General features: G+C 60.0%; 2 protein-coding genes across 2 annotated transcripts; both read right to left on the minus strand.

Moving 5' to 3' along the window:
• Positions 1-14: 14 nt before the first annotated feature.
• Positions 15-2,043, minus strand: LOC125361076 (sphingomyelin phosphodiesterase 5-like). The gene is given in 8 exon segments (XM_048359314.1): positions 15-140; positions 214-349; positions 438-501; positions 579-668; positions 742-882; positions 1,072-1,144; positions 1,238-1,848; positions 1,851-2,043. Coding segments are annotated over 8 exon segments (1,383 nt in total). The 5' UTR covers positions 2,026-2,043; the 3' UTR covers positions 15-47.
• A 1,444-nt stretch (positions 2,044-3,487) lies between these two features.
• On the minus strand, positions 3,488-20,970 carry Spatc1 (spermatogenesis and centriole associated 1). The gene is made up of 6 exons (XM_048359209.1): positions 20,781-20,970; positions 11,072-11,611; positions 10,901-10,965; positions 10,657-10,828; positions 10,438-10,577; positions 3,488-3,872 (listed from the first exon to the last, which is right to left on the minus strand). Exons 1-6 carry the CDS (start codon positions 20,968-20,970, stop codon positions 3,543-3,545), a joined length of 1,437 nt encoding a protein of 478 aa, XP_048215166.1. The 3' UTR covers positions 3,488-3,542.
• Positions 20,971-21,245: the final 275 nt, after the last annotated feature.

Raw genomic sequence — 21,245 nt, forward strand, 5'->3', positions numbered from 1 at the left:
TTGGTCCATGTTGATGACTGTACCGTCGTGCATCTTAGGTGCCAGTGTCAGGAGCACAGAGAAACTTGGAGCTGCAGGCCCATGGCCAGATGGTCTGTGAGGCCGGCCAGAGCAGTACTGAACGTCACCTGCTCCACTTCCTGGGGGTAGGAGTCAGGTTGAGGTGTGGCCTCTGGGCCAGCAGGACCAGCTGCCCTGAGCTATGGCACTTACTGGGTTAAGTAGGCCTCCTGGCACTCCCCGGTACATGATATAGTCCAGGCGTCGGCCCCTCCAGGGTTTAGCCCTCTGGCTTCCTTGGGGAGAGCCAGCCATGTAGAGGTGGCGACCTTTCTCCTGCTCCAGGGCCCTGGGAGGAGGGGCGGTATAACCAAGGCCACGGCATCCCTCTCCATTGGCCCAGACAAACAGTGGCTGGTTCCCAGGACACTGCTCACCTGCGGAGCATCTCCGGGGAGCTCGCGACCGAGTGGTGAAGCCTGGAGGTCCTCAGGAAGGTCCCTGTGGGGTCAAGGGAAGGCAAAGGTCAGCCAGTGCCTTGCCTACAGGCTTTCCCCGGCCCACCCAAGGTGTCCTACCCAGAGCCCAGGGCTGCTCCTGCCCCATGCCCAGCCGGCAGGGGTCCTGAAAGCAACTGAAGAGCTTGTGCCCCTGTTCCTGCTTGTGATCTGTAGAGAAAACCCGGGTGCTTGGTGGATGGGTCCTGGCCTTTCGGTTCTGTCCCCTCCAGCTTCAACTCACCTTTAGAGCAATTGTCAAAGTTCAGGTCTCCCAGGAGCACACTAAAGGCCACTACCTCTCCACCCTGGCAGCCTTCATCCTCAAACTGCTCCGCCCAGTCCAGCAGCAGGGCCAGCTGTGCGCAGCGCAAGGCCCCATCCTCTGAGGCCGGGGGGGGGGGGGGGGGGAGGGGGGAAGGGGAAGGGGATGGGCCCGGCTCAGGATCCAGACCTGCGTCTTGGACACTTTGCCTCCCGGACACCTCTCCGGAGCCTGGGCCATGCACGGGGGAGGTGGGGAGCAGCTGCCCCCACCCCAGCGGTCCCCCCCCCCCCCGGCTGCAGTGCTCACCCGCTGGGGCTTGCAGGTGTGTGCAGTGCAGGAACCCCACGACGCGCAGCTCGTCCAGGATGCCCAGCTGCACCTGCGGCACCCGTCCCGGCCTCAGCCCTCCGGGGTCACTTGGCCCAGCGGGTGGCCCCCTCCCGAGCGAGGGCAGGCCCCTGTGGGCGGATACCTGGACAGACAGCAGGCCCTTGGAGGCCAGGGCGTCTTCCCCCCTTGAGTCGGGGAAGCAGTGGAAGCTGGCCCGCAGCAGCGGGTAGCGCGAGGCCAGGAGCAGCCCGCTGTTCATCAGCTTGAGGTAGGGCCCGCGCCGCAGGCCCAGCGAGCCCACGTCGTACAATACGGGGCCCAGGCTGGGCGCCAGGCGGCGCGCCAGGCGGCGGGCGGCCCGGAGGTCGAAGACCTCCTGCAGGCACACGAAGTCCAGGCCCGCGGGCACGGAGGCCGTCAGCACCCCGCGGGGGGCCCCGGGCAGGGGCGCGCGGCCGCCGGCGGGGGTCCCCAGCGTGAGGCCCAGGGCCTCGGCCCGCCGCTGGCTGTGCGGCAGGTTGCTGAAGCGCGCCAGGCCGTCGGGGAGCAGGCACAGGTTGGCGGTGAGGAAGGCGAAGCGGCGCCGGGGCTCGGCGGGCGGGAGCCAGGGGGCGGGGGGCGCCCAGCACGACGGCGGGGGCTGGTAGCGGAAGGGGCGCCGCCAGGCCTGCAGGGGCAGCCAGAGCAGCAGGCCGGGCAGCGCGGGGGGCAGGCCCAGCAGCAGCAGCGGCGGCAGCACCGCGGCGCTGCCCGCCACGGCCCGCCCCGGGGCCGCGCCGGGGCCCAGTAGCCCAGGAGCCGGTCCAGCAGCCAGTAGGCCGGGAAGAGCAGCGCCAGGGCCACGCTGTGCAGGGCGTGCAGCGCCGGGTGCGGGAAGGGCGAGGGCCGCAGGCCCTCGGGGGCCGGGGGCCGGGGGGAGGACGGCGGCATGGCTCGCGGGGGTCCCGGGCGGGCGATGCCGGCTCCGGAGCCGGGGAGTCTGCGCAACTGCGGCGGGGCGCGGGCGCCGGGGTCGGGAAGCGGGGCGCAGCCGTTGAAGACCTCGGGGAAGGCAGCCGGGACACGAGCCTGGCCGACCCGTCCGCCCTGGGCCTCGCCCCTCCCCACCCTCCCTCCCACACCCCGGGACCCGGAATGCAGGGGCGTCCCGCTAAGCCCGGCCCCGCCCGGCTGGGAGCCTCGTGGCCCGGTCGCCGCCCCACCCGTCCCGCCGCAGGGCCCGGCGGGGTGTCCGGCGCCCAGGCTAGCCGAGGGGCAGGCTCCACCTCACCTGTGCCCAGCCCTGGGGTGGGCAGGGAGCGTCGAGACCAAGGGGAGGCCCCCGAGCCGCTCCCCCGCGGCCGTGGGGGGAAGTTAGTGCCGGCCAGAGGTCGCACCCCGCGCGCTCCCAGGCCTGGGAGGACCGTTGGTCCCGCCCCTGGAGCGCGGCGGCCCGCCCTCCAGAGTGGGCCCGGGCACCCGTGGGAGCCAGTGCCCATTCCACGAGCCAGTATCCATACTACCACCGGCCTAGGGCAAGAGCCTCTCAAGTTCCCCTGTGGAGTTAGGTGGTGCTTCCTGCCCCTTATCCCGGCTGCCAGGGCGGAGGGAGGGTTTCCCAGCTGCTCTTGGCTGGCCTCCAATGTTGCTCTCCGGATGGAGTTCCTCCACGCTTTCCCAGGGCTGAGTGTGAGCAGAGACCACCTCTGGAAACGTGGAATGGGGGCAGCAAATGGGGCTGAGCCCCTCAGCACACTCGGGACTCCTGGTTGCTGACAGGAGCCTGTAGCTGTGTTCCCTGACTGGCAGGCACCAGCCCTCACACCTTCCTCAGCTGGGGTCCTTATTCCCAGCCTCAACCCTCTCTCCACAGCCCTGGCTTCACCCCGTTCTTTCACGGTTCCACGCACGGCCGGGCCTTCCCTGTGCTCTCCATCAGTGAATGCTGCCTCGGCCTCCCGGCCCACCACGGCCCTCAGCTGTAGCTCACTGGCCTCCTTGCTGGTGGTGGTCCAGGCCTAGCCAGCTCTGCATGTCAGCCTGGGTTTCCACAGGCCTGTGACCAGGGCCGCCTCTTCCTCCACCTGGGGCATCTTGGGGAGGGGCAGCCCCAGCCCACGTGTGGTGAGGCTGCTCTCTTCTGGCTCTCCTCCCTCCACTGCTCCTTGGCCTCTAGGTCTGAAGGTCCCATCTCTAGTCCCTCCCTGCCTGTGCCATTCGGTCACAAATACTACTGTGTTTGCGCCAAGTCTCAGACCTCCCCCGGCCCTCGTCAACAAGTGAAGAGGATGGGGAGCCTCCTGTCCAGCCCCGCTGACAGCTGCTGCCCACGGTGTGCGGAGAGGCTCAGCAGGCGTCTAGCCACGGCGCGGGAGTGCAACAGGGCCGGCGGCCGGCATCGGTGGGAAGCTTTAATGGTCGTGCACAGGGGTGCAGGGCAGAGAGCCTGGGCCAGCCTGGCACTGGTGTCACCAGATGAACATGGGCTTGCCGTCATCGTGTGCGAGCTGGTTGAGGCAGGAGAGCAGCAGCAGTGCGTCGGTGAGCATGCTGGGGTGCACGGTGTCCACCAGCACGCGCTGCAGGAAGTCCACCGTGTAGCAGCCTCCTTCAGAGGCAGCCAGCTCCGGCCGCTCTCGCAAGATGCCATAGGCGTTCACCAGCTGCTCCGTCAGTGCCGGGTGCACCCGGCCATTGTAGCCGAGGCTCTGCAGCCTGTTCATGATGCTCACGTAGCGCTGCGTGAGCGTCTGGCACAGCTCCTCATCCAGCTTGTGGTCAGCGGGGTTCAGGGAGGCCTGCGGCGAGGAGAGCGGCCGTCAGGGATGCCCTGCCCCACTCTGTCACGGGCGGCAAGGGGCAGCGGGGCTAGAGCGGCTGTCGGCTATGGCTGCCTACATCAAGGGTGCACAGCAGGGCGGCTCTGGGAGTCTAGGGCAGGGGAGCCCGGCAGGCTGAGCCCAGGGGGACGCTCCCCATGTCCCCGGAGTCTAGGGAAGGCTCTTGACCCGACCTCAGGCATGGCGATGGCTGCCCTCCCTGCTGCTCCCCTGGACGCCCTCCATCACCCTGGGCCTCTGTGGGACTCCCCCGTTCCTCCCACCTCAGTGCCCCTCCCCCATGCACCCACCGCCTGGACCTGGGCAGGGCAGCCGGGGAGCCGGCCTCCTCTCCAACCCCAGGCCTTCAGCCCGGCCCTGGCCCAGCCCTGGCCACGCTGCAGCCCGGGAGCCGGCCTCCTCTCCAACCCCAGGCCTTCAGCCCGGCCCTGGCCCAGCCCTGGCCACGCTGCAGCCCGGGAGCCGGCCTCGCTGCTTGGCATCTGTCTCTCTGTCTCAGGGCCTGGTACTCTCACTTAATTTTTTCACCACTTTTGACTTTTTTTTTTTTTTTTTTTTTGGTTATTTGGAGATGATGAGTCTCATGGGTTTGTCTGCCTAGGCTGGCTTTGAACTGAGATCTGAAGAGCTCTCCTGGGTTGCTAGGATTGCAGGCACGAGCCACCAGCACCCAGCTGTATTTTATTTTTATTTTTGGTGGTTGCTGCGATTGGGATTCGGGCTTGGTGCTTGCTCGGTAGTACTTTACCACTTGGGTCATGTACTTATTTGAAAACAAAAGAGGTAAATAAGAGATAAAAGCACAAGGGAAAGGGTGGCATTGTATACTTGTAACTGTGGCCCCTCTGTATAGGACCTTTATAGTAACAATTTAAAAAAGAAAACAATAACCCAGGCGATGAAGATAAACTGTAGCACCTGATGCAGGTGTGTGGCAGCCCATAAGCTGAGGCAGGAGGACTACGTACGAGCCAAGACCAATGCGACACAACCAGACCCTGTCTCCAGAGAGAAAAACAAAGCAACACAAAACCTGAAAGCAAAGCCAAGGCAGACAGGAAGTAATAAAGAGCAAGAATTAGGAAACAAAATTCCAAAGGATAAACAGAAAATATCGGCAAGACAGAACTGGGCATCCAGGCTCCCTTCACTGATGAGGCTAGCCAGAGACTTCTGCCTGTCGGGGGTGAGCCTTCTCTTGCCTCTGGGCAACAACCCCTCCACACACACGCTTTGGGCAAGGTTAGACCTGCTTGGTCCTGCAAAAAGGCGCTGCACATCTCTAACTTCCAGCCATTGGTCTGAGACTACTGTCATCAAGCTCCGCCCCCTGGAAATTTATACACAGGGGACCCAGTGCTCAGATAAGGCTTGGATTATGCAGGCCTTTGTTTTAGTGTGTGTGTGTGGGGGGGGGCATCCTGGTCTTTGAAGGCATGGCCTTGAGCTTCCTAGGTGGGTGCTCTATCGCTTGAACTACGTAGCAGGTGTTTTCACTTTGTGATTTTTGTTTGTGGTTTAGCATTTTTGCCTGGCTGGCTTGGCCTGTGACCCTGCAGTCTTCCCCGTGGCTGAGCTGATAGGTGTACCACCACATCACTATACTGGCTGAAATGGTATCACTAACCTTTTGCCCAGATTGGCCTTGAACCGTGATCCTCCCTCTAAGTAGCTGAGGTTACAGGTGTGAACTGCTATGCTGGGCTGGCCCTTGAACTTTCACCTACAAGTTTGATGTGGTCTCTCACTACAAAAGAGCAAACCTGCAGAGGTCAATCCAGCACAAGAACAGTCTAGTGCACTAAACAGGAGCAAGAATGTGGTGTGGTTTATTAACAGAAAAGCCTCTTGTGATCTCAGTATGAAGTGCAAAAGTGGACAGAACCTCATGTGACATCTTAAGACAAAATTGTTCTAGAACATTCTTGTTCATGAAAAAGATTGGGGTTGGCAGTGTTGCTCAGGTGGTAGAGCACCAACCAATGAACAAAAGCATCAAATAGCGACGAGTTCAAGAACCACTCTTGGATAAAACAAAAAACAAAACTCTCACTGGTTGCTGGCAGCTCACATCTACAATCCTAGCTACTCAGGAGGCTGAGATCTGAGGCCTGCGGTTCAAAGCCAGCCCAGGCAGAAAAGTCCCCGTGAGATTCTCATCTCCACAAGTACACAAAAACCGAAAGTGGCACTGTAGCTCTAGTGGTAGAGCACAGAGAGGCTCAGGGACTGCACCCAGGCCTTGGATTCAAGCCCCACAACGGAACCACCCCCAAACAAAACCAAACCTCAGGAGTTGAGGGAAAGCAGGTACGCTGGCCCCTGCCCAGCTTCTGTTCTAGCACCATCTGTGGCCTTTCTGAAATCACCTGATCCAGACAGCCTGTCAAGCTGGGTAGATAGGGGGCAAAGCTCCCCTGTGGAAGAGGCAGTGCATGCAGGGGAGCAGGGCTTTGGGGAGCCCATCGGTATGACAGCGTGGGGTATTTGTGTCTGTCTGCAGGCTGTCCAGGGAGCAGTGGGCTTGTGTGGGCAAGGGACTCATAAAGCCGGGATATGAAGGCATTTTCCCCTAGAAGTATAGCACATAAGCCGTGTGTGTGAGTGTGAGTGTGTGTGTGTGTGTGTGTGTGTGGCCTGTAGCTTCCCTGACCACTTGAACATTGACAGTATAGCCTCTTGCACTGGCACCTATGAATCCTGTAGTCTGCACCCAAAGACACTGATCTGTCAAAGAAAAATCAAATGGCCTGGAACTCACTTCCTAATGAAATTCGTGCTTTTCATCAAGAAAGATGCAGAAAATGTCCTTATGATCTGCTTTCCAATACTCGGCCTACGGCTCATGGTCCCGTGCCGCTGTGGGAGGAGCTGCAGGGCTGGGGCTGCGGCGTGGGAGAGTCCTGACTCCCGTGCACCGGTGGGATCCAGGCATCCCAGCACCCACGGGCAGCGGAGTGCAGAAAAAGAGGAGAAGGTGAGGCTGGGAGAACGTGAAAGTAGATGTGTGTGGGAAGCAGCACATGCCCCAAGCAAGACTGGATGGCCTTCAGGACAGGAGGCAAGTTTATGGTTCCTAAATGGGGCCTGCAGTGAATGTCTAGAGGGTCAGCCTGGGCTTGACTCAGATCTAGATCTAGAAGCACCCAGCCGGAGATGCTGTTCCCAGCCAAGGGTGTCTCTGGGTTTGGGGAGAAAAGCAGGATCCCCACAGAGCCAGGCACAGCTGATGAAAGAGTGGGCAGTTGGTCTGGACCTGGAGTTGGAGACTGGTAGGCAGCATGGCCATAGTGTTGTGCCTAATCCTAGAGGCCCAGAGACCCAGAGACTCAGAGACCCAGAGACGCAGAGACCGAGACCCAGAGACGCAGAGACCCAGAGACCGAGACCCAGAGACGCAGAGACCCAGAGACTGCCTCCACAGCTCAGCAGTGCCCTGCCTCGGCTTTCTCAGACACAGAGATGTTGCTTGTCCTTTCCCTGGCTCTCCCCCACAGTCTCCCCTCAGTGCTGTGGCTTCAAGTCGCCCGCCTAAGCCATGACGTCTATGTCACTGGTAAAAAGCCCCTCATGGCCACTTGTTGATGCTCACTCCTGTAATCCTAGCTACTCAGGCTGAGATCTGAAGACTGTGGTTTGAAGCCAGTCCGGGCAGAGGAGAGTCCATGAGACTCTCTAACCCCCAGAAAACTGGAAGTGGAGCTGTGGCGCAAAGTGGTAGAGCACTAGCCTTGAGCAGAAAAGCTCAGGGACAGCGACCAGTCCCTGAGTTCAAGCCCCATGACCGACCAAAAAACCCCAACAAAACCAAAAAGATCCTCATTGAAGGTAGACTGTCCAATCCCTACATTAAGGTCCGTGTGTTCCATCATCTCCCATTCGAACAGCTATCTTCAAACAACAGGAAATTTCTTTATCTAATTTCTATATGATCTGATTTATTATCTAATTCCTATAAATAAGATTCTAGTTTTGTTTATAATCAAACGTTATCCAGTTTCTATAAACAAAACCGTAGAGTTTTGTTTATAATCAAATGTAGCTTGTGCGAATGAGATGCCAACACCCAGAACCATAAACATGCTTCTACACCATGTCTGCTGGGTTTTAAGCCTCCCTAGAAGATGGGAAGAGTGGCAGTGGCCCTGGATGCCAGTGGACAGTTGCCATCCAGAAACTCAAAGAGGGCCTCCACTGGCCGCAGAGGCCCTGTGTGTTGAGGAATAACACTGCAAAGGTGCGCATCCCATAAAGCAGCGCAACTCAATCCACCAAGCAATGAAAAACGGCTCCAAAGCTGGGCTAGCTTTTCCTGGAACTTGAGCACTGATGAGCAGGTGGAGGAGAGCAAGGCTGGGCACGTCTCAGGTAATGCCCAGTCTTGGGGCACCTCTCTCGCCAGGGCAGTGAACTGGGGCTGGGTGAGGCAGGCCCAGGAGCCCACACGGGTGTGGGGGGAGGGAGGGAGACTGGGCCTGGACAGCCTCTCACTCACGGCATGGCTATTCTGGATTCCCAGCCCTAAGCTCCACGAGGCTGGTTCAGGCCACCCACTGGTGGCCCCTGTGGCATCTTCCCACGTCGTCCGGGCCCCTCCATGGAAGAATTCAGCTGCTGCCACCACCCTGCCCACAGACTATTCCTACCTGTTGAGACTTTGCACGGTGGCTCGGTGCTACCCTGGGGTCATCCCCACCTAGTGGGAGGCTTAGGGGTTTGGCAAAGGGTTGTCTATCTCAAGAGAGGGGCCACTCACAGTAAAGATCAAGGGCAGAGCCAAAGACCCAAGAAACTAAACTTCCAATCCTTAGGAGAAAATGTAGAATAAGTACAACATGGAAAATACAGAATACAAGTGGTAGAATGCTAGCTTTGAGCACAAAAGCTCAGGGATAATGCCCAGGCCCTGAGTTCACGCCCCAGGATGGCACACAAATAAGAAAGGAAGGAAGGAAAACCAAGGAGGGAGGGAGGGAGAGAGAGTACACACGGAATACTCTCAGGATTTCCTGTTGGATTTCTTTCTGGGCTCCGTCCCTGAGGTTCTTTTCGCTCAAGGCTAGAGCTGTACCACTTGAAGGAGAGCTCTACTTCTGTGGGGTTTTTGTTGTTGTTGTTGTTTTGTTTTGTTTTTTTCTAACTGTGATCCTCAGCCTCCAGAGTAGCTATGATTACAGGTGTGAGCCACTGGTGCCCAGCCAGAAGGATTTCTTTTTTTTTTTTTTTTTTTGCCAGTCCTGGGCCTTGAACTCAGGGCCTGAGCACTGTCCCTGGCTTCTTCTTGCTCAAGGCTAGCACTCTACCACTTGAGCCACAGCGCCACTTCTGGCCGTTTTCTATATATGTGGTGCTGGGGAATCGAACCCAGGGCCTCATGTATGCGAGGCGAGCACTTTTGCCATTCCCAGCCCCTAGCCAGAAGGATTTCTTAAACAAGACACAAAGTATAAACAATAAGGGGAAATGTGGACAATTCTGACCACCTAACAAAAGGAGACTTTTGATGGAAAATGACTTAAACCAAAAAACACTCACCTTCCCCTTTGACAGCCATATCTTAGAACTGCCCTCGCTGCAGACCTGCTGGATCGAATAGAATTATCTCCCCTCCCCTTCCCTCTTCTCCCTCCCTACACATATCCTGCAGCCCTAAGTGGAGATAACCTGTGAACTGGCGCCTGGACTCTTGGTTGACATGTCTGCTAGAAAGCGATGCTGTGTTCAAGCCCCGGGACCAACCAACAAAAACCCCCAAACCCTCAGATGCGGTGAAAAAACGCAAAAAAAAAAAAAAAAAAAACCCACAACAACCCTTTCCTGTAACTCAAGACTCCACCTCTGCCCCAAGAGCCTCTTCCCGTCCCCACTGACCCCACTCCTGACCCAATCTCTCCCTCCCTCCCTCCCTCCCTCCCTCCCTCCCTCCCTCTCCCTTTCCCTCCTTCCCTCTCCCTCCGCCTTGTAGAGGCCTTAGTTGTAACGGACGGGAGGAGCGGTGGCCCTGCTGAGGCCGAGTCCAGCAGACCCTGCAGGCCCGTGGAGACTGCCTCCCTCCCCGCCCTTCTCCTCACCCATCCTCCTGCCACTCCAAGAATGGCCTTCACGTTTCCCTACCACTTTAGCCCAAGGAAAGGCCAACTCAAACCTGGACGCCGGGCGGCCAAGGCCATGGCTGGCCGGACCACGCATAACGAAGCAGCCGGGAGCTCCACGGAGCCATTCCCCCGCAAGGGGGGTGAGGTGGACCCACCCTGGCCGGCTGGGACGCGGCGCCCACAGATCCCACTGTGGCATGAGCCGGGGCAGACCGCCCCCCCCTCCCCTCCCCAGAGCCTCTGTCTGCAGCCTGTCAGTCACCGCGGGGCTGAGACGCATGCCGGCGTGTTCCCGGCGAGCATGGGGGCGCGGGAGCCCCGGTGGAGGCAGCGGGGGGGGGGGGCGCCTGCCCGGGTCCGGTCCGCGGGTGGGAGTGGGGCCCCCGCGCCCCGGGGGGGGGGGCTGCGCGGCGCGGGAGGGCGCGCACCTGGATGATCTTCTCCGGGATGTTGGAGACGGTGAAGCCGTAGAGGCGCACGCGCTCGGGGAAGATGCTGGACAGGATCCGGCGGTCCAGCTGGAAGGCGATCTCCCCGACCAGCCGCTCCCAGGCCAGCTGCTTGGACTCTGGGGGCGGCAGGGCGGCGGTCGGCCGGGGGCGGGCGGGGCGGGGCGGGCCCCGCACGAGCCCCCCGCGGGCACTGACCCCGGGCGCCGTCGGGGAATTTGCCCGCCTTGCGGTGCGCCGCCTTCCGGTCCAGCTCCTGGGCGGCTTTCCGCGGCGCCGCCGACTCCGCGGCTCGGGGACCCCGCGCGTCGTGGACTGAAGCCGGAGAGGAGGAGGTGCGGGGCGGGGCGTGGGGGTGGCGCGGGGGGGAGCGGGGGGCGGGCCCGGCCCGGGCGGGGGGCGGCGCGGCGCGGGGGGGCGCGGGGGCGGCGGGGCGGGGCGCCCCCGCCCGCGCCACGGCGCGGGGCTCGGGGTCCCGGGCCGGCCGGGGATCACCGGAGAATGTGACTAGCGGTGTGGAGGGGCAGAAATGAGAGGGGTTACGGTGAGCGGGGCGGGCGCGGGCGCGGCCTCCCGGGAGCCCCCCGCCCCCCCCCCCGGCCCGGCCCGTTACCTTTGGGGGGCGCGGCCGGCCCCGCGCTGGCGGCGGGGGGCGGCGCGGGGGGCGCGGCGCGCGGCGGCTCGGCCAGCCGCACCCTGGGGGCCTCGGGCGGCGCCGCCGGGAGGCTCGGGGCGACCCCGAGCGGGGGCGCGGCGGCGAGCAGGGGGCTGCTGAGCGACACGGCCACCGGCCCGGCCAGGGGCGCCACGAGGGGGTTGCTCTGCGACCCGGCCAGGGGGCTGCTGGGCGCCAGGGGCCCCGCCGCGCCCAGGCCCAGGCCGCCGGCCAGGCCCGTCCCGGGGGCCCCCGCCATCGGGTGGGCCAGGGGGCCGCCCAGGGGCGCGCCCAGGAGGCCGGCGAACGGGGCGGCCGGCGGCAGAGGCACCGGGCCCGGCAGCAGCGCGTTGAGGGGGCCGCTCATGGGGTTCACGAAGGAGCCCGCCGCGGGGCTCAGCGGCTGGCTGCTCAGCATGTCGGCCAGGGCCATGATGCCCAGTTCGTCCAGGGTGGGCTCAGTGGCTGCCGCCGCTGCGGGTGCGGGCAGGAAGACGCCTGGGGGACACAGAGAGCGGGCTGAGACCCCGGGGAGGGTGGACGCGGCCGACCCCACCCCTCGGGAGCCTCCCCCCTTCGGGGGGCCCCCGGGGGACCCGAGGAGGGTGCCGCGCAAGTCAGCCCTCCGCGGCCCGGTTCTCCGCGGGACGCCCGCCCCGGAACCTGCACCGAGCCGGGGGAGGTCCGCGCGGCAGGACTCCCGACGAGCCGGGCTGGCCCGCCCCCCACCCGGGTGGTTCTGAGAGTCAGGGTCTCAACGGGCAGAACCTCCTAGCGCCCAGGACCCCACCCAGCCTACCCGAATGGGGAAGATTGCGCCCCGCCGGGAACCCAGGGGGTCCAAGCCAGGGCTGGAGCCTGGTGCTCCCAGAGGACTGCTATGGGGAGAAGCGGCTTAGAGACACAAATGGGCAGAGAGCAGGGAAGGTTTCTGCAACTCTGCCATGTAACCCGGAACCTCCCCCTTGGGAACCTCCTAAACGCACGTGCACCCAAAAGTATGCGGTTATAGGTGAGTGCAAATAGAATTAATAAAAAAAATAGGATGAAGCTGGGTACCTGTGGCTCACACCTATAATCCTAGCTACACCGGAGGCTGAGATCTGAGAACTGTGGTTCCAAGCTAGCCTGGGCAGAAAGTCTAGGAGACTCTTCATCTCCAGTGAACTATGAAAAGGTTGAAGTGGAGCTGTGGCTCAAGCCACAAAAGTTTAGGAAAATGCTTGCCAACCCCTGATCTGTGCAAACATGCTAAGAACGTTTCCCAAGCAACAAGCCTGTCCCTGATAGTGACTAACCAAAGAAAGGGTCTGTCAGTAGTAATTCATTCTCTTGCCCCCCCCGCCCCCCCCCGGGTCCTGAGGCTTAAACTCAGGGCCTGGGTGCTGTTCTGTATATGTGGTACTGAGGAATTGAACGCAGGGTTTCATGTATGCTAGGCAAGCACTCTACCACTAGGCCACCTTCCCAGCCCCTAGTGAATCTTTTTTTTTTTTTTTGCCAGTCCTGGGGCTTGGACTCAGGGTCTGAGCACTGTCCCTGGCTTCTTTTTGCTCAAGGCTAGCACTCTGCCACTTGAGCCACAGCGCCACTTCTGGCCATTTTCTGTATATGTGGTGCTGGGGAATTGAACCCAGGTTTCATGTATACGAGGCAAGCACTCTTGCCACTAGGCCATATCCCCAGCCCCACCTAGTGAATCTTATGTCAAAGAAAAAGCAGAGTGCGGTGGTAAGTGCCTGTCATCCCAGCTCTGTGGGAGGCAGAGGTAGAGGGATGCATCTGTCGGAGGTGGGTGATGGTCCAAACCTTGCTCTAGGCAAAACTAGGAGACCTGATGTCTGAAAACAATAGGCACAAAGGGCTGGGGTATGGCTCAAGTGGTACAGTGCTTGCTTAACAAGCAGGAGCCCCTGAGTTCAAACCCTCCTACCACCAAAACAAAAAAGAATCACAACAGAACTTAAAAACTACTTTGTGAATGAAATATCATCCAGACGTAAGGCCCCTAAACTCCCCTGCACTCACCAGAGTACTGAGGCAAACTCCCTAGCGTGATAAATCTCGAACACATGCTAAATGAAAGAATCTAGCCACGAAAGCGGGCACTGGTGGCTCATGCCTGTCACCCTAGCTACTCAGGCTGGGGATCACAGTTCAAAGCCAGCCCAGGCGGGAAAGTCTGTGAGGCTCTTTAATTAACCACCAGAAAACTGGAAGCGGCCCTGTGGTAGAGCTGTGGCTCAAGTGGTAGAGCGCGAGCCTTGAGCTGAAGAGCTCAGGGACAGAGCACCGGCCCCGAGTTCAAGCCCCTGGACTGGCAGAAAAAGAAAAAGGAAAAAGTAAAATATTAATTGGGGTTACAGGCATTTAGGGTAGCACCTTTATGACTCAGGGACCAGCTACTGTCCCTTGGGCAGTGCAGGCATGGGCGGTGCTGAGGAATCGAACCCAGGGCTCCATGTATATGAGGCGAGCACTTTGCCACTAGGCCACATTCCCAGCCCCATGGAAATGTTCTCACTTCACAGAAGCTCAGCGAGCCTACCTTTATGAGTTCTCAGGTCCGTAGCTATGTGTGTGTCTGTGTGTCTGTGTCTGTGTGTGTGTGCACGCATGCACACGCCATGTGTGCACGCACCTGTGCAGTAGGGCCAGGACGTGGGCGGGGCTCTGGGGCGGGGCCGTGCCAGGAGGTGGGGCGTGGTTCCCGGACTGGACAGATTAGGGGACCATAGGCCTGGAGCCCTGAGCTGAGAATGGGGAACAGAACCAGGCTGCGGGTGTGTGAGGGCTGCTCCAACCAACATTCCACCTGGCCAGTGCAGAAAGAGGATGGGTGTCCCGGGAAGAAGGTCCCGACGGGGGAGGGTGCCCTGAGGGGGGAGGGGGCCCTGAGGGGGAAGGCACACTGGAGCGGGAGGTCCCGACGGGGGAGGGTGCCCGGAGGGGGGAGGGGGCCCTGAGTGGGGAGGCACACTGGAGCGGGAGGTCCTGACGGGGGAGGGGGCCCGGAGGGGGGAGGGGGCCCTGAGGGGGGAGGGGGCCCGGAGGGGGGAGGGGGCCCTGAGGGGGGAGGCACACTGGAGCGGGAGGTCCTGACGGGGGAGGGGGCCCGGAGGGGGGAGGGGGCCCTGAGGGGGGAGGGGGCCCGGAGGGGGGAGGGGGCCCGGAGGGGGGAGGCACACTGGAGCGGGAGGTCCTGACGGGGGAGGGGGCCCGGAGGGGGGAGGGGGCCCTGAGGGGGGAGGGGGCCCTGACGGGGGAGGCACACTGGAGCGGGAGGCCCTGAGGGCGGAGGGCTGGGGGAGGATGCTGTAGTGTTTAATGGGATGTCTGAGGGGGCGCTCATGTTTCTGGTGTGGTGGTTGAGGAGGGGCTGAGGCTGCAGGGTCCTGAGTATGAGCCGGTGGCGTGGGGGGGCCGGGACTGGGGGCTTGGGGGACACGCCTGTAAAGCTCTCGGCAGGGCACTGGTGGGCCCTGGGTGAGGAGAGCCAGTGCCAGGGAAGTGCTGGCAGTCTGGGAGACTGGCTTGTTAAACACCCTTCCCGACAAAGGGGAGTGCTGCCCCTTGGTGGGATCAACGTCCACCCTCTGCGCACGCGCACGCACGCACACACACGCACACACATGCACACACACACGCACACACACGCACGCACACTCACACACACGCACCCTCTGACCAGGAGGGCAGGCTGTGGGCACTGCTCTCTAGCGTGGGCTGGCGTGAGGGGATGAATCGTCTGGAGAACGGAGCTGTGGGGAAGTGCACCAGGCCGCGAGGACACCACAGGCTCCGCAGACGTCCTGTCCGATCGCCCGTCATGTGACCGCTGCTGGCCCCGTCAGCCGGTGCCACTGACCAGCTGTCTTTTGACTTCTGTGGGGAGCAGCCAGGTCTGACGGGTGAGGGGCAGGAGCCTATTTTCTGGGCAGTCACTGTTTTGTATCTTGGCCCTCCAGCCGTTATCTCCCCTCCTCCGCCCCGACGGCCCGGCTCCCTACGCCCTCTATCTGGCAGAGATAGCCCAGCGTAGGGCTCTGAGCAAATCCCCGGCCAGGAGGCACAGGGGGTCCTGCAGTTTGGATCCTGGCTTGGCTTATCCTCCATCTGCTCTGTGCAAGCCACGGTCTCTGAGCCTCTTGGCACTTGTTTCTTTGGTTAATCTGGCCAACAGCCAACATTTGCTTATTTCCCGCCGCTCAGATTGCCCATTCTGACCACAAATGGTGCCTTCTGGTTTGCCTGGAAGATCTCTGCCAGCCACCTGGTCTTTGAGCCTTTCTAGATCACTGGTATACCGGTCTCCTTTCTCCCTATCGGATAGCCTTCCTGGTTTCCCTTTCTCTCTCAGCCCCTCTGCCTGCTGCACTGTCCTAGGCCACCAGACCCTGCAAGAGAAGCCACAACTGGGCTACTGCCTCTGTACATGCCACTCAGCCCACCCTTTCACCAAGCCGACGCCCCAGGCTCCCCCCAGCTCCTCCCGTTTCGGACCTTCCCCTCGGTCCTCAGGTGTTCTCAGGCGAGGTCGTTTTTACAGAGGAAGTTGAGTCTATGCATCCGAATTCCACCAGGATGGTTTTCTATCGCCTGACGTTCACCCTGTTCTCTGCTCCCAGGACAGTGGGGGAGATGCTGCTCCTTAGGGTCACCCCCCAGCTCCTCCAAAGCGTCCTCGCCTCATCCAGTGCATTCCATTCCCCTCTAGAGTCTTCCTTCCACATATAAACAGATTAGAATCCCTGCCATCTTGAAGCTGTGGACGCCATGCCCCTCTGCAGCGGAGACTCCTCTCTCCCCAGTCCCTGCTACCCAGAGCCGTAGACGTTGAACCACGAGGTCGCCGTCATCTAGCCATTGCCCTCTCCCCTTTGTCTGTGACGTTCTCTTTGCCTCTCTGGTACTCCTCTGCCACCTTCTTTACGTGCCCTCCCTCGGCCTCTTCCTGTGCACTGCCTGCTCAGTGCCTCAGCCCTTCCTGCGCTTGCGGTGACCGAAAGCCCTCGTGTCGCGGGTCTGGCGCTGACCTCTGGCTTCGGGATTTGTTTTGCCTGACAGTCCCTGTGGATGTCACGTGGACGTTTAAGACTGGTTTGTGCGCAGTACAGCTCGCTGTCGCTCTCCCAAACGCCTTTCCCTTTCCCAGGCTCACCTCTGCCATTTGCCGGCGTGTGGGCGGAGCACAAAGGCAGGGCCCACGCACCGTATGCCCGAGTAGCTGAAAGATGATGGTCTCTTCTCTAACTCTGGCAAATAAACAGTTGTAACAGCCTAGGAGGTCAGATTTGGAATTAAGAGTTCAAATCTGTACTTGCTGTCCTGCACTGAGATGATAATACCTCCATCCTAAACTCCATTCTGCGCCCCTTCTCTTCACATCTAAGCTTTGCCACGCGCTTCGGAGCCGCGTGTCTGAGCTCTGCGTCTGTCTCCCAAGCTGTATTCGCTTCCTCTTTCCTTCTGAACGGGTCTGGGTCCGAGCCCTGGACCCGAGCAGAAGGGAGAAGGGTGGCGCTAGAAAAAGGAGTTCATGAGGTCAGTTCAGGATGAGAGGCTGGCTGCCCGGGGAAGGCCGCCCCCAGAACGGACCGGGGAGCCGGCTGAGCGGGGTGGGGGGGGGATGGCCACAGGGAGACCCCACGCGGCGGCTCGAGGGCCCTGCCTCAGCGGGGCCGCGGGGAACCGGGCGTGCTGGGGAAGCAGCGCCCTTGGTCACCTGCTCACCTCCGCCGGGCAGCAGGCCTGTTCCTTACACTCGAGACGTTAGGGAGAAAGGAAATAAGGGAAGGCCGCATGTCATCTGAAGACTTGTGCAATTGTCTCATGTTACAAATGACGTCCATAAAATACATTCGTAAAGTGAAATAGCAAGAAAGAAGTGAGGGCTTCTGACTTTGCTCAGTGGAGGCCCCGCTCTCCCTCTGCGGCCCACGCCGTCCTCCCCCGTCACAGTGACTCCGGGAGCCTGACCTCCCTGCGCGTGCGCCGCAGTCCCTCGGCCTCCGCGGCCGCCGGGACCGCCCTGCTGAACACACACGCAGCCACCCCTGACCCAAGCCACGGGTCTCCTCACCGCCCTTAGGGAAGCGTCCAGGCTCGCGGCCGTGTCCCTCTCCGGCCTTTGCTACTCCACTACCCCCAACACACACATAGACAGAAACAACACAGTCACATTATCCGAGATACACCAAACACACACACACACACACACACGTTGATACCTCACACACATGCATGCGTACGTCACACACCTTAGCTCCTACACACACCACACTCTCACCGAGTCACACACAGGTGCCTACCCAACAAACACCTTCTTCATATACCACACGCTCCGCACCCACACATCATGGCACACCATGTTTGCCTGCTGCCACAAGAGTCAGAGCTGAGGGGTCGGGAAGGTGGCCTAGCGGTAGAGTGCTGGCCTCCTATACATGAGGCCCTGGGTTCGATTCCCCAGCACCACATATACAGAAAACGGCCAGAAGTGGTGCTGTGGCTCAAGTGGCAGAGTGCTAGCCTTGAGCACAAAGAAGCCAGGGACAGTGCTCAGGCCCTGAGTCCAAGGCCCACGACTGGCCAAAAAAACCCAAACAAACAAAAAGAGTCTGAGCTGAAACCCACTCATGTCGATTTCATTCTTGCCACCCCCAACTGCGTTTCCTGCTGGAATGCTCCAGGCTCCCCTCCTCCAGGAAGCCTTTCCTGAGCTGGTAGCTCACACCTGTAATCTCAGGAGGCAGAGATCTGAGGATCATAGTTCAAAGCCAGGCCAGGCAGGGACGTCTGTGCGACTATTACCTCCAATTAACCACCAAAAAGCCCAAAACGGAGAGTGATAGGGTGCCAGCCTCGAGCACAGATACTCAGGGACAGTGAGTGCCCTAGGCCCTGAGATCAAACCCCAAGGCTGGCATGAAAAAAGAAAGTAAAGGAAAGAACCACATCTAAAATCCAGTGGTGGCGTGCACCTAGCCCCCGGAGGCTGAAGTGGGGGAATCATGAATTGGGGGCCGGAGGGGGCTATATAGTGGGACCCCGTTTCAAAGAAATAAAATACATTTAAGGCTTGTTATCACAAGAGTAGTAAATGAGAGTCTAGCTTTTCTCATCCCTCCCTCCCTCTCCCTCTCTTTCTTTCTCCATAGTGGGAATTGAATCCAGGGCCTCACATTTGCAAGGCAAGTACTCTACCACTAGTGCTATACCCCCCGAGTCTAATTTATCAAACTCTGTGATTTCTTAAGCATCATAGCTCCCCGGGGGAAACACACACATGCGCGCGCGCGCACACACACACACACACACACACACACACTTTTTTTGTCAGTCCTGGGGCTTGAACTCAGCACCTGGGCACTGTTTCTGAGCTTCTTTTGCTCAAGGCTAGCACTCTGCCACTTGAGCCACAGCGCCACTTCCAGCCTTTTCTGTTTATGTGGCACTAAGGAATTGAACCCAGTGCTTCATGCATGCTAGGCAAGCACTCTACCACGAAGCCACATTCCCAGCTTTTGTTATGATTGTATGTGGGTGCTGGTTCTGGGGCTTTGACTCGGGGCTAGGGTGCTGTCCTTGAGCTTTTTTGGTCAAGGCTACTTGAGTCACAGTTCCACTTCTGGTTTTTCTGTAATTAATTGGAGATAAGAGTCTCACAGACTTTCCTGCCTGGTCTGGCTTTGAATGATAATCTTCAGATTTCATCCTCCTAAGTAGTTAGGATTACCGGTGTGAGCCCCTACCACTCAGCTTCATTTTCTTTTTTTACTGTCATAAATTAATTGAACAGGAGTTTCAATGTGGTATTTCTATGAATACCTATAATGTACTTTGATCAAGTCTACTCCCTCTATATAACTTTCTCTAATCCTCTCATCTCCTCCATCCCTTAAAAAAGCTTTTAGTGTATTTCATTATGCTGTTTTTATGTATATATGAAATGTACCTCTATAATATTCACTCTTGCCAACTCTTCCATTCTTCCTTCCTCCACCTGCTAGTCCCTCCAGTGAACAGCCTCACTGTTATAATCATGTGACAATCATGGTATAATCAACCATGTTACAATCATATCATACTGTTGGTATTTTTTGGTTAGAGTCAGCTAATGAGTAAAATGTGTGGTATTTGTCTTTTGAATTTGGCTTATAAAAATATGGAACACAGGCTGGGAATGTGGCTTAGCAGTAGAGTGCTTGCCTAGCACGAATGAAGCCCTGAGTTCAATTTCTCAATACCACACAAACAGAAAAAATTGGAAGAGGCGCTGTGGCTCAAGTGGCAGAGTGTTAGCCTTGAGCAAAAAGAAGCTCAGGGACAGTGCTCAAGCCCTGAGTTCAAGCCCCAGGACTGGCAAAAAATAAAAAAGAATATATAGATGGAACACTTCACAAATTTTCATGCTGTCCAGTGTAGGGGTCACGCTCATCTCTACAGTGCTCCGTTTTAGTGTGTGCTTTGGAAGGAGGCACCCCTCCTGTCTCGGGGTCACTAATGACACAATGTCTAAAAGCCAGGAGGGGCCTGTGTGCTAGTAGTGATCACTCCTGGGGAAATCAGGACTGCCAGTCTGGGTGCCAGCAAGGTCAGGGGAGGGAGACGGCGGGGGAGTGAGCAGACGTGAAGGGGCTTTAGCCTCTCCCTGCCGAGACCCAAGCTCTCAGCCTGCTGTGGCGTCGCCAGGCCTTAGGGGCCGGGGGTCTGCGGGGCCCTCTGCGCCGGGGGTTGGTGTCCCGTGGAGAGGTGAAAGTGGTACAGTGGCAGCTCGGCTCAGGTGACCCTGGGCCGGGAGACTGAGGTTCCGTGAGACCCGCTGGGGCACTCGGGAGCAGGGCCTCATGGAAGGGCTAGCCCTATCCCATGACAGTCGGTGAGGCAACCCCTAGGAAGCCACCCAAGACCTTTCTAGAATATCAGTGTTGGGGTGTTACCAAGCCGGAGACGTGCAGCTAGTCAGAGCACAAAAGAGAAGTCTTCCTCTCAGCCAGGAGGAAGGCTTGAGGCCTGATGGTAAGCAGAGGGGGGCCCGGGGGGCTGGGGTACAGGCCTTGGACAGAGGCCGGGTCACTGTGGGCACACGCGAAGTGCCCCCTACCGGAGGAAGGAGCACGCCTTCCTCTAGCACGGGGGGCCGGGGGACCGGCCTCCACTGCCATCCCCTCGAGGAAGCCACGGCTCACCGCTTCACCTTTCCCCTGCGCACCGCCAACCGCTGTCTGTCCTTCTGACTCGCCCTACCCCGAGGTCCCCAGCGCCAGCCTCTGTCACCGACTCAAACCCCAGCCCGCAAGCTTTTGTTCTCGTCTCAGATTCTGTGCGCGAGGGGCCGTCTCCGAGCCGAGAGTGCGGGGAGGAAGACGGGCATGCAGATGCCAGGGCTGAGGAGGGGCAGGAGTGGGGAGGCTGGGGGCCTTCCAGGCTGGATCTAGCGGGGCGGCAGGTTTGCGTCCCACAGCCGGGACGCTTGCAGTCCTGGTGCTGCTCTGGGCGAGAGGAGGGGAGGCCGGGGCTCCTGGTCAGCCGAGTGGAGTGAGGCCCGGGTTTACCCTTTCATCTGATGGTCACGCGTCCTCGAGTTTGGTACGCTCGGTGCCTCCCCCGGTCCCTTTCACCGGGCGCCCTCCCCGCCGCCCTGGGGCCGGCCTCTCCCAGGTACCTGCGTGCTGGGGCGGGCCGGCCACCGCCTCGCCAAGCCCGCTGCTGAGGCCTCCCGCCTGCGTCTTGATCGCCGATTTGAGCTCGTGGTTCTCCCGAATGAGCCGCACCAGCTTCTTCAGCTCCTCATTTTCCCGCACCAGCTTCTCTATCTGATGCCGGAGACCCTCATAATTGATGGGTAGAGACATACCCCAGGGTAGTGGAGAGGGCACAGCTCCCGGGAGGGCACTGGACCTGGAGGCTGCCCGGGGCCCCGGGCCTTGCCCGGCCTGCAAGAGGACCCCACACTCCGCAAGGCCAGCCCAGCAGGCCCTGGGTATTGTGAGGTCAGAGGCTGGGCCCTCCTCCTCGCTCCTGCTTTAGCAGGCTCAGCCCCGGGCCCCCGGGCCTGATGGGCCTGGGCTGTTCTACCCGCTCTGCCCGGCCGGCTTCGCCCTCCCCTTGAGGCGCCCCTCCTGCTGCG

Source organism: Perognathus longimembris, chromosome 12 (genome assembly GCF_023159225.1).
Source record: "Perognathus longimembris pacificus isolate PPM17 chromosome 12, ASM2315922v1, whole genome shotgun sequence".
Taxonomy (NCBI): domain Eukaryota; kingdom Metazoa; phylum Chordata; class Mammalia; order Rodentia; family Heteromyidae; genus Perognathus; species Perognathus longimembris.